Source organism: Trachurus japonicus, chromosome 10 (assembly GCF_045865225.1).
Source record: "Trachurus japonicus isolate A0001 chromosome 10, Traja_1.0".
In the NCBI taxonomy this organism is placed as follows: domain Eukaryota; kingdom Metazoa; phylum Chordata; class Actinopteri; order Carangiformes; family Carangidae; genus Trachurus; species Trachurus japonicus.
The window spans coordinates 20884176-20896824 of NC_140916.1; the positions used below are offsets into that span (position 1 = coordinate 20884176).

The following is a 12649-nucleotide window of genomic DNA, read 5'->3' on the forward strand; positions in this document are numbered from 1 at the left end:
GGGTCAGTGTTGTTGTTGGGTACAACAGTTGTGGTTATTGTTGTTGTGATATCTCTCTCTCTCATTTCTTTTATTTCCTATTCTCAGTGTTTAGTCTCATTCCAGCTGTCTCATGATGGTTGATTGTATTACTGAAGGTCAGTCTGTTACCCAGTGTGTGCACACTGTCCATTTGGACGTTTGATTGTAAGGAGTCTCTCTTTGTGCCCCGCAGTATCGCACATTTGACCCGTGTAAGCAGCTGTGGTGTAGCCACCCAGACAATCCCTTCTTCTGCAAGACCAAGAAAGGACCGCCCATTGACGGCACCATGTGTGGCAATGGGAAGGTATTTATACACTACTGTTCTTTGACGCACATTTTGTCTGAGAAAAACCATTTGTTGGCCTCATGAAACCACATCTGTCTTTTGTTCTTGGCCTGTCTCAGCATTGCTTTAAAGGTCACTGCATCTGGTTGACCCCTGATATCATAAAGCAAGATGGAAACTGGGGTACATGGAGCGAGTTTGGCCAGTGCTCCCGCACCTGTGGTGGGGGAGTGCAGTTTCGCACACGTGACTGTGACAATCCAAGGTATGAAGCTGTGTGTGGAAAAAGTCAAATTGTCAGATTTCATGCTGTGTTGAAGTATGCATCTTGATACTCTGTAGAGAGGCACTTTGCTTCATTGACATAGGTCATTAATTTTTTTGTTGTTGTTAAATGTATTGTTTCTAACCCCGGCTTTCGCAGAAGTAAATCATAACACATATCTAGACGGAAAAAGATATTTATGTGTTGCCTGTCCTCCTCAGACCAGCCAACGGGGGCCGTACCTGCGTGGGGGCGACCTATCAGTTCCAGATGTGCAACACCAATGAATGTGAAGATATCTACAGCGACCCACGAGAGGAGCAATGCCATGCTTGGGACCCTCGCTACGAACTCCACAGCAACAAGCACCACTGGCTGCCTTATGAACACCCAGACCGTGAGTATCCACCCAGGCTGAACAAAGACACCGACCTGAGAAGTGCACACCCTAAATGATGGCACACTGTGGAAGTTGTGTGAATGAAAACCAAAAAGGCGAAGGAAACACATAATTCATGAATGTGGTTGGGGTTTCGAGGGTTTTATATATCTTTATATATATATATATATATACATGTATATGTAGGTTGTGCTCTGTTATGGCCATTGACATCTGGCTGTCCTGCAGCTTTGAGGTGTGCCTACGCCCTCCCATAAAAACACACCATGTCTTTGAAAATCCTTTTAAAAAACAATCTTCTTTTAACCTGGTGTCTTTTCTTTCCCCACCCAAGTCATGTGAACTTCTCCCAACCTGCCCTCCTTCATCTTTTTCTCCATCAGTGTAGCTGCTATCAGTCAATAAAGTGTCAATTCCCAGTGGGATCACATCCTGAAGTTCTCCACTTAATATCCAAAAACCTTTTTACATTTTCTTAAAAGTTTGAGTGTGGGGGTGTGTGCGTGTGCGTGCGTCTGTGTGGTTGTGAGACCTAAGTGGAGGCGTCACTGCTTTCCTGATATGTATTAAATCATCATCCAACTAAAGGGCATCCCTAGAGAAAAGTGCTGAGCTGTCTCCATATCTTATCAGGGGTCATGGTACACGCACTTGGCTAAGAGGCGCCTTGCTAAATTGTTTTTTTTCTGTTCTTATCGTTTCTAAATGCCATATTTTTCAGCAAGGCTTTCTCAGTCTCAAATTACTTTTTCTTGTGTGTGCGCTGGCACAGATGTGCGTGTCTGTCTGTGTGTGTTTGTGTGCGAGAGAGAAAAAAGTGAACAGGGAGGTGAAATTGAATTCCATTCATGGTCTGTCATCTCCTGAGTTCTAGATAGTGTGAGGAGAGAGAAAGAGTGTCTGCTCTGAGTGTGAAATTGTAGTATTTGTTTAGAGACGCTTGACACACTGTTGGTTTTTTGTCTCTATTTGGGTCTATTCCCGTGTCAACAGATATACCGTAAAATACTCCTGAGCAAAGAAACATCAAACATAAGGCTGCCCTGTTTGTGTGTCTGTTCAACCAACTGGTTGGAGGGATTCCTCCAACCCTGTGGTCTAGCACATTTTAAAAATCCCAAAACTGTTCACACACAAATAACGTAAGATGTCTCCAGGGACACCACAGCGGTAAATCATGGGGGAGGGCCCTCACTCAGACTTTAAAATCAACACTTCACACCTCCTGAAAACTGCAAAATTAACTGTATCCATAGGTAATAACTAATAAAATTACGACAAATTCATTTCTGTTTCTCTGAACTCTAAATCACTTCAGAAATTCTGACATTTTTATGTGCTTTCAATAGTTTCCTTTTTCATGACATACAATATATTTATCTGTGTGATGGTTTATAGTCACTTGGATTGAATGGTTGACATGGGTGTACTCACATTTATTTATGCCCATGAATCTATAAAGACTTATTTTAAATTAATCTGCACTGTGACATATATTACACCTGCACAGTGTGCACAGTGTTTTCTCTAAATATTGTAATTCAGTAGCACGTCTGACACCTGTTTATTAGAGTCAAAGCACCATTAGCCAAGGTCTCTGGATTATGTCCATCTGTAATAAACGTGACGAAGCAGGAGTATTCGTTCTCACTGGGATGAACTGCCAGGTTTTGTCTCTAGAGGCTCATGTAGTTGTAGTATGACTCACACACAAACAATGAGACACAGCGTCATGCTGACTCATGGATATCGCATTCAGAATATGAATAATAACCACATGTTGGAAAGATGAGGTCACGGGACGATTTTATAAATGGTCTGTTAATTATAATCATTTGAATGATTACGTCACTTTTAACTTGTGATTGTGTTTATTTCCCAGCTAACAAACGCTGCCACCTGCATTGTCAATCCAAGGAGACACAAGATGTGGTGTTCATGCAGAGGATGGTCCTGGACGGCACACGCTGCTCATACAAAGACCTACACAGTGTGTGTGTGCGTGGAGAGTGCAAGGTGAGTGGCATCATGCGCATGTGCAAGAGCAAGAGCGTTACATGTGTTCAGACATGCATGCGCTGATCATTCTGTGTCCTCGTTAACAGAAAGTGGGCTGCGACGGCGTGGTGGGCTCCTCGAAGCAGGAGGACAAGTGTGGAGTGTGTGGAGGCGACAACTCCAGCTGCAAAACCTTCAAAGACACCATCACACGCACAGCCAAGAAACATGGTAAACACACACCAACAGTCCAAGTAACCCTCACCTACATCCAGGACAGGCCCGACTTGGCTCCATCACTGTAGCAGATGTCTATCATGCACTAAGTACAGTGGAAGTAAATAGTTGGCCAGTGTCCTTTGTTGATAAGCCTGACACTTACACTCTGTATTTACTTATGTTTAACTAAACATCGCCCACTAGAGGAAGTTTTGCAACACTGTTCAAACCTCGCTGAGACTTGAGTTGACATTTTTTCCATGTGAGTCAAGCATCTGCCAAGAAGTTACGTCAAAATCTGGTGTGTGAGCTAATGTTTATAAGTATATTATCTAACTCCTGACTTCAGGGCAGAACTTCATTACAGCAGCAAAATGTCCAGTATCAGATGTTTATTCAGCATGAAAATAGCCAAGATGGCAGGGGTTTTAACGAGTGAGCAGGTATGCTTGTTTGAAATGAGTAAGAGCTCTTTCCTGGATTAACTTGAGGATTTTGTCAGGAAACTGTAAAATGAGCCTCTGATGATGCTGGAGTCATGAACCAGATGTTCCTTTTATTCCAGGTTTCCTCAGAGTACTTGAAATTCCCAGAGGAGCGAGACACCTATTAATCCAAGAGCTGAAAGCAACTTTACACACTTTAGGTATGTGACAGTCCACATGTTTTATTCCTTCAGGTGTCTGTATGCCTATACCCTTGTACTTTTCTGTTATGTAAGTGCAATTAATGTATATTTCTCACATACCTGCAGCTGTCAAGAATGTGGCATCAGGACTGTTCTTTTTGAACGGGGAAAATGAATACCCACAATCCCGCTCGGTCATAGAAAAGGGCATAGAGTGGGAATATGAGAACGACAATGACAAAGAGACTCTTCAGACCACTGGCCCTCTCAGACATGGAATTCTTATCATGGTAAATACGTGAAAACGCTGGAGCTGTTGGTGAAATACAAACAACTTTTGCACATCAAATGATCAAAATCATCACTGGTTCGTCTGTTTTAGTCATTGAGATGTCTCATCTCATTTCATGATGCTCTCTCTGTTTGTAGATGAAACTACATGGAGATGAGGATGTCAATTTGTCCTATAAGTACATGATGGACATGTACAGTGACTCTGGAATTAAGAATAACGTGCTGGTAGAAGACAGCGCGTACGAGTGGGCCCCAAAGAGATGGTCCTACTGCTCCAAGCCCTGTGGTGGAGGTACAGTAGAGCCTCAAGGATGGATACTTGTTGTGAAACGCTTGTGTCTCTTGTGTCTTTTGCATGCCTGTCTTGTGATATATTTTCTATCCCTTCCTGCTGTAGGGAAGAAGTATCAGCGATACGGCTGCAGAAGAAAAGTTGACAGTAAGATGGTCAACAAGAGCTTCTGTAACAAGTCCAACATGAAACCTAGAGGAGACACCATAGACTGCAACCAGAAGCCCTGCCCTCCACCCATGTATGCATTGCATAAAAACGGCATAAACTGTAAAATGATAACATACAGTATATACAGTGCTACACACAACTTTAGGCTTTTTATGCGTTAAGCCCTTTTTTTCCCTCCCCTGACATTGCTTACACAGCACTTTGCCATTGTAAACGCCCTCTTGATTCTCTCTCTCCCGTGGTGTTGTCCAGCTGGGTGACAGGGGAGTGGCAGAACTGCAGCAAACTATGTGGAAAGACGGGCATGCAAATTCGCTCAGTCAGCTGTGTCCAGCCCTCAGATGACAACACCACCCGCGCCATCCACAATAAACACTGCAACGACGACCGGCCAGAGGCACGCAGGCCCTGCAACCGACACCCCTGTCCCACCCAGTGGAGGGTCGGACCGTGGTCACAGGTGCGCAGGCTGGACACAAGTCCCTCCTTTTCCAAAATGAAACTGAAAACTTGGAATATAATGTTTGAGCAGCAAATTTTTCTGAACGGAAATACTTGTAGTGATATTTTTGTATCGGAGCCCTACAGGATGCATTTTTGTGAGACATTCAGTGTTTTAAGTTTCACTAGACTTCCTCAGGACTGGGCTCTTGGCAGGTTTGACAAGACTCTGAGAAACAGATCATGTGATCCTGACTGTTACTGCTTACAGTGAATGAAGCATAATAACTAGAAAAACAGTTGTGATGTTAGTGTGCTTACATGCCTTTGTTCATTACCACGTGATTTGGTTAAATTGTGTTGGTTTGTGTTGTCTCCCCAGTGCTCAGTGACGTGTGGTAATGGGACCCAGCAGAGGCAGGCTCTGTGCCACACCAGGGACAACACCATTGGCCTGTGCCTGGACAGTAAACCTGACACCATCAGAGTCTGTCGCCTGGATCCATGTCCCAGTGAGTAACCTCCACCCATACAGAGCCTGACAGGGCAAAGTGTACTACTGTATGTGAGAGTAGACAACTGCCTTGAACATCGCTGATACTAAATCCCTCTCTCCTCTCGTCTCTGCAGAGGGCTCCTCAGACCTCCTCAACAAGAACGGCAACATCCTGATCCAGTGGCTGTCTCGCCCCAACTCCAACTACCCCAAGATTTCCTCACGTAAAACCTCCCTCATAAGTTCCCAGCCTGGCCTCCACAGCGGCAGCCGCAGCTGCATGTCTGTCCTCTGCTGGGCCCTGCCCATCTCTGTCCTCCTGTCTCTGCAGGGCCGGCCCCGTCTGGCACCCTGACCCGCCCCTCTCCCACGCCCCGTGCCTGTGCCCACGCCCGTGAGCGAGCGGCAAAGCTTTCGCTTCTCTTTTGGGGGGGGGGGGGGGATGTTGTCTCTCTCTCTGTGTGTCTGAGACAGCTCTGACTGGGGGGAAGTCTCTGGCTCCTGTGTGTGCTAGTTGGTTCTCTCTTGCTCTGTCTCTCTCTCTATCTCTCTCTCTCCTTTGTGGAGCATTGTGTTGTAACCGCTGGCCAGTCGAAAACTCAAAAGATCAACAAAAAATTTGATGTGAAAAGGATTCGAAGTGGCAAGGCGAACAGATTTTCAGTGGCACCTCCTGAGACGTGTCAAAGAGCCGTTCATGTGAGTCTCTGCATTTGGCGGCCATGTTTTGCGCGAGCTAGCTGCGTGTTGTCATGGGTTACCACTCCTGAGATGCAGCTGCGGTTTTTCCTTTTTATAGCGCACTGTCATTGTGAGGAGAAACAGGTGTGAAAATAAACAGAAAAGTTATATAAATATCTATATAGAGAAAAAAAGTTATTAAAAAAAATATGAAAGCTTTATTGTGAATGTGATCTTGTCACAATGAGGACATCTTTGCTAAAGTGCTCATCTGACATCCTGGTTCCATTCGGGGATGAGAATGGCGTCTCATTCTACGTTCCATTCTCAGATTGACAGGAACTCAGCACAGGAACAGGAAGTGACATAGGCAAACCTTCTGATTTTGGGGGGGAGGGAAATTGAAGAATCTTGAAGTTAAGGCAAATAGAATTTAAAAAATCAAAATGACAAAAAAAAAAAAAAAAAACAGGGTAGTCTGACCGCTTGAGGTTGCTTCCCATTTCACCTCACCATCAGCCATCCTCTCTTTGACTGTTATACTAAAGTTCAATAAATGCAGCTTATTTGTGCTTGCAGACTTTAAACAAATACATCTATAAATATATTTGTATTTATATATACCTATAAATCTAAATCTATATGAGTAACAATAATATTAATAATGTTTTACCATGAATAAGCTGTAGCTTATTTGCCTAAAACCTTTGGACTGCTATTGATCGCTTAGATCCTTGACTGTTATGTGTATTTTTTTATTGATTTTACATGAATACAGATGAATATTTAATAAAGGTAAAGTGTTTTGGGGGGAAGGGGTTAGACCTATATTATGCAGGACTTGGTCAGTTAGTTGCCTCTCCATTCTCTCAGATGGATCAGTGGTTTACTGTCGCTTCTTGTTTTCTTTAAGGATAGGATCACATTTTGTCATGCGCATTTGCATCCATGTGTGTGTGTTGTGTGTAGGTGTGAGTGTGTGTGCATGTGTGTGTGAGTAAGTTAGTGTGTCTGTGTGTGCATGTGGGTGGATGCATGTGTCTGTCTTGAGAGTAAGTTTAGATGAGTGAGGGAATGACAAATGTTCGTCTTGTCAGTGAAAGTGTGTGCTTGTGCTTGTGTCTGTCAGTATGTGTGTGTACGTGTGTGAGTATGTGCGTGTGCGAGTGTGTTTGTGTGTCTGTATGTGTGTGTGTGTGTGTGTGTGTCTGTGTGTCTGTGTGCGTGTGCTTGTGTGTGTCTGTGTGTGTGTATGTTTGTGTGTAAGGGTGCTTAATCATTCGGGCTTTTACACATCGCAATCAGATACAGAAATACCTCATAAACTTTGATTTGAGAGCGTCCGATGATCTCATTTTATTTTGATGAACATTAACCACATGAACAATGCCTTATCTTGGATTGAATGTAATGGCATTTATCTGTGAAAGAGATGGCTTTACTCATTCAAAGTTTCACTCGGAATAGAGGCAGCTTCAAACCAACTTAACAAACTCACACCCGCCAACCATCAAACCTACCAAGGTGATGTTGGACCAATGTCCGACTACTGGGAAGGGTTTACAAAGGGCCTAGGGTATCGACACGTATGGCGTCTAGAAAAAAAAAAAAAAACACTTCAGACTTGTCATTGTATTGTGATCACATATTTCTGTTGTGACTATGTAGCGAGCTATCCAAGGTTTCCTTCTGCTGGAGTTGGACTGTATGAGACCAAGCCAGACCTAGCAGTGCGATACTGTATATAACATTGGTGTTGACTGTATTTAATAATGTTCATGACTGTTATCTTCTTCTATAATATTCTATACTATGGGTAACTGTTTTGTGGCTTCACTGGCCTGCTGCGTGGGGCTGGCTAACGTTTGGCTAACGTTGAAGAAACATTCAGATGGACTACGTGCACTGCGTCTATATGCACTTTGATTTATCAGGGAAATTTTATTAATGTTTTGTAAATGTTTCATATGACACTTAATGTGCCATTCCAGTTTTTACATCATCATGAAAATTATGTGTTTTATTTAAGCAGCAGATATCATTTATGTACTTCATGTTTTATTTATTTATTTATTTTTGTTTTGTTTGGGGTTTTTTTTTTCCAATCGATTAACAGATTGACTGGTTGATTTCAAAGTAATGAAGTGTTTTACCAAAGTGACTGTGAACTTGTAACTTTCAATACAGTTGAATTATTTTTCTTAAGAAAAGAATATATCTATATATTGAGCAGGGGGGGGGCGTACATCTCATTGTTTCAGTTCCTGTCATTCTCAACAGCAAAGTTGTATCAATAAAAATGTTTTAAAAAGTGTGATCTTTCTCTCACTAGGAATGTTCACTAGCCAGATTATTTGTCAGAGAACGTGTCAAACAGTGCTAGAAGGACATAGTTGTTTTAGGCATGGTACAAAAAAGGGTACAAGTGGGTAGAGTTTGAATATTAAACTCAAGGATGATGTGCACCTGAGAGACGGGCAACACAAAGCTCAAGTAAAAAAAAAAAAAATGGACATCAGATGAGAAATACAGTTATTTACAACACAAGACTGGCAAACCCTTCTTTTTCTATTTCAGTTGCTCTGGACTAATCTCATGACTGCTCTCGATGTTTGGGTTTTTCTCTTCCTCCCTGCATCCTTTGCTAATGGTCTGGCTTTACTACTGTATTCTGCACGGTGTGGAACCAGCACACACTCACATACACACTTGTGTGTTTTCTCTGTAAACTAACATGCACACAGATCTTATTATATACTCTTATTGATGCACATTCTTTAAATACAAAGACATATCCCAGCAATCAGACACACATATACACACACATCCTTACATATTTTCTCCCCGTGGTTGTGCATGGCCTCAGTTCTCTGTTTTCTTCTTCGCAGGCCAGCGTTGTCATGGAGACCGCTCTGTGTTCTGTCGTATGGAGATGCTGAAGCGCTACTGCTCTCTACCGGATTTCCAGCGAATGTGCTGCAAGTCTTGCAGCAATGTCACCGTCACAGAGCCTCCACCCATCTCCAACTCCACCTTCAGATCCACCCCCATCACCTCCAGCCGACCCAGAGTTACAGCTCCTCCACCCACCAGCGCCCTCAGCATTGGCTTCACCACCATCCAACCCACCATAGCTGTGACCACCACCATGTCAGCTTCTCCCACCAGCTCCTGGGCCACCACTCACCCTCCGACCTTCACCACCCCTGTCCCTCATTCCACCCCATCCACAATCAGTCACACAGACTTCATCACAAGTCATCTACCATCTGCCACCAGTGCTCCTGACCTCTCTACCACCTTCTTGACGGCAACCACCTCAGTTATTACTACCTCTCTCAGCAATACTGCTGATCCCATGCCTCTGCCAGTCCCGGACATAGAGGAGAGCACAGATCCACAGTTACAGAGCACGACAGATAGCTTAACCACATCTGGTATGATAACTACCACAGACATTATATCAGTCACCAGTCCCATAATCACAAATTCGACAGAATGGAGCACAAAAACAGACGCCCCGCTGAAATCCAAGCCCAAAAAGAATGTTCCTCCAAAGAAAAACCCCAAAAAGGTTATTCCACCAAAGATTAAACCAAAAAAGTTTATTGGACAGAAAAACACAACAAGGAAAGGTGTTCCACCTAAAATCAGTCCTAAAATGAAACCAAATGCTACTCCAAAAAATAATATTTCTGTCAACAGCCAACCCCAAAATAATAAACCAGAGAAAACTGCTCCAAAGAAGACCACTCCAGCGCATACTACACCCAAAAAGACCACTCAAGCAAAAACTACTCCTAAGAAGACCACTCCAGCAAAGCCTACACCCAAAAAGACCACTACAGTAAAAACAAGTCCCAAAAAGACTGTTCCAGTGAAGCCTAATCCTGTGAAAAAACCCAAACCAACACCCAAAAAGAAGGTTCCACCAAAGGCTGGCCCCAAAACAAAAGTGCAGCCAAAGAAACAAACTCAAACCAAGATAAACCATAAAAAGAACCAAAAACCAGGACCTAAAACTGCCACAGCCTCACAAGCCAAGGTTAATCAGAATAAGGGCACAGTGAAAAAGACTAATCCTAAGAAGTCAACGCCTAAAACGTCTTCTTATTACACCACAACTCCTTCTCTCTACACAAGCCCAGAACCATCAACAGAGTACTTTTCCTCCACTGTTTCCTCCAGCACAAGTCCATATGCTCCATCCTCTTTCCCTGGGTCAAGCGTCAATGATACTACAGATGAATACCCACTGTGGCACTATGACAGCACAGATGTTGGAGCGGTAACACCCAGCACCCTTGATGACTTTGTTACACCTGCTGTTACCAGCAATTTTGATGACATTACAATGCCAAGTGGAACCACTCCATATGGCGATATCGTCATGACCACCAGCGGTGATGTCACAGTCACCAGTGGGACCATTCTCAGTGGCGATGACATCACCGAGTCCTACGGCGACGTGGGAGTGGTCAGTGACACCATGGTGCTGGACGATGGCCTCACCATGGTGATCCCGACCATCAACAGCGAGGACATGACAGATCTCGCCTCCACACCTTGGCTGGACCTGACTGAGTACATCCCTGTGAGCGTTCCCATGACAACCCAAGAGTCGGTCACCACCTCACCCCCCACCACCATCATTCCAACAACAGAAAAACCAGCGACCACGACCACCACGGGTTCTACCATAAAACCTCAGCAGAGAGCAGAAGAGAATAGCGAGAACAACGCCATCGACATCTCATACAACAGGATCGTCGGCGTAGACAACGACATCTCTCAGAACAACCTGATCCCAAAGCGCCGGGTCAACCTCCGAGAAAGAACCAGGAACAAACGCATTCAGGAGCTTTTGGAGGAGAAGAGGAACTTTCTCCTCAGGATGAAGAGAGGACACAGAGCACGATAGACCAAGCCTTCTCATTTCTCTTATAGAGAGGAACATTTTCTTTACAGACTTTTGTGAGCATTGTTTAAACCCCTCTGTGAACTGCCATGATGCTTTCTATCAGGCCTCTCCACAACAAAACAATCTGTCATTCCTATCATGACAATCGGGACTGCCGCAGAGAGAGAATATCATGGCCAAATGTTTGAACAGTTGCTTTGAAAAGGAAAAGCCCTTTCGAGTACAGACTGTTGCAGATTTGAGGCAAATCGGCTTGCCTGTGTAAACACAATAATGAGAAACAGAAGGGATGAAAAGTGTACATCCAGTTTGACCAGCACTTTACAAAGCCAAGCTTTTATCCATCTAAACCACCCACAGTCTTGTTTGAGGATTCACTCAATGGATGATGTAGATAAGATGTAATGTAGTTTGTAAAATGGTAATATCTGTACTGGCACTTATGGAGCAACAAAATCTACAACCTACAATCCAAATCGCCCTCCAATATTATATTACTGCCCAGGACTGCAGCTCATTTCCCCCGAACAGATATGAATACCTCCTAGCTCCCTGATAACAGCTACTGTGGCACAAGATGAAAATGTTTCCTTGTTAAGTGGCCAGCGCTCTGAATACCCTACACACACTGACAATTGGAGGCCTGAGAGCAATAATGATAATGCCAAACAATCAGAAAGTCAGGTTCCCTTTGGTTTAATTTCATTGTGAACGTTTACACTGCTTGGATCGTGTTGCCTTTTCTAAAGCAAACAGTCTGTCTGACTGCACGGGGTCTTTTATCTCTCAGGAAGTTAAGATACAGTGTGGATGTCTGTTTAGGGACATTAACATAACACTTGGTGCTTCCTGGATTTTGATGATGTATTTTAATGTCACCAAGCTAGCTAAAAACAAACTCATTGAAGAGAGAAAAAATATCTTTTAATTGCATTTTGTGTGTGTTTTTTTACAGTCAGTATGGTGCTTTTTTTGACAAAGACGAAGAATACAAAAAAAAATATAATAAACCTGTTTGTATTAACTGTATCCACATAGAAGCTTTGAGGGCCAGTATATTTCCTTTTCTAAAGTTTTTTATTATTGGTACATCTCTAACTTGCAGCAACAACAAAAGCACCTATGGATCTTTATGTAAGATTTCTGTACATATGAAAAAGAACTTAATTTTTAATATTTATTAAAGTTTCAACACCTGTGGAATTTTGCAAACTGCCCGTGTTGTGTGATTTTGTTCCAGTGACAATTCAATTTGTTATGTCACTTAACCAGTCCTGACATGTGGACACAGTTTGTGTTGTGACTGCATCAGTTTTAGGTTCATTCAGTGATATACGATTTCATGGCTTCTAATCCAGTTTGTAACACCCTGATGAAATTATCTGACAAGTTTTCCCTCAATCTATATTTAACTTGCAATTCCAGGGTAATGCAACATCTGACCCATAGAGGGAGACAGAGCACATGTATCCAAGTTTTGCATACTCACTCAAACCAGCCTCTTTCTGTGATCGTGCTGTGATGCCCAAACTG

The 12649-nt window shown here is 43.2% G+C and overlaps 1 protein-coding gene across 2 annotated transcripts in view; it reads left to right on the forward strand.

Moving 5' to 3' along the window:
• The window catches only part of LOC146979935 (A disintegrin and metalloproteinase with thrombospondin motifs 2-like), a 108229-nt gene extending 95910 nt beyond the window's left edge, over positions 1 to 12319 (forward strand). For both annotated transcript variants that reach the window (XM_085789974.1, XM_085789973.1), the window contains 13 exons: positions 215 to 328; positions 430 to 575; positions 797 to 972; positions 2858 to 2991; positions 3081 to 3204; positions 3758 to 3838; positions 3947 to 4110; positions 4250 to 4406; positions 4512 to 4647; positions 4830 to 5037; positions 5401 to 5530; positions 5649 to 5738; positions 9084 to 12319. In XM_085789974.1, the coding sequence (XP_085646100.1) occupies positions 215 to 328; positions 430 to 575; positions 797 to 972; positions 2858 to 2991; positions 3081 to 3204; positions 3758 to 3838; positions 3947 to 4110; positions 4250 to 4406; positions 4512 to 4647; positions 4830 to 5037; positions 5401 to 5530; positions 5649 to 5738; positions 9084 to 11116 (3693 nt within the window). In that variant the 3' untranslated portion in view covers positions 11117 to 12319. The remainder of the gene's footprint in view (positions 1 to 214; positions 329 to 429; positions 576 to 796; positions 973 to 2857; positions 2992 to 3080; positions 3205 to 3757; positions 3839 to 3946; positions 4111 to 4249; positions 4407 to 4511; positions 4648 to 4829; positions 5038 to 5400; positions 5531 to 5648; positions 5739 to 9083) is intronic.
• Positions 12320 to 12649: the final 330 nt, after the last annotated feature.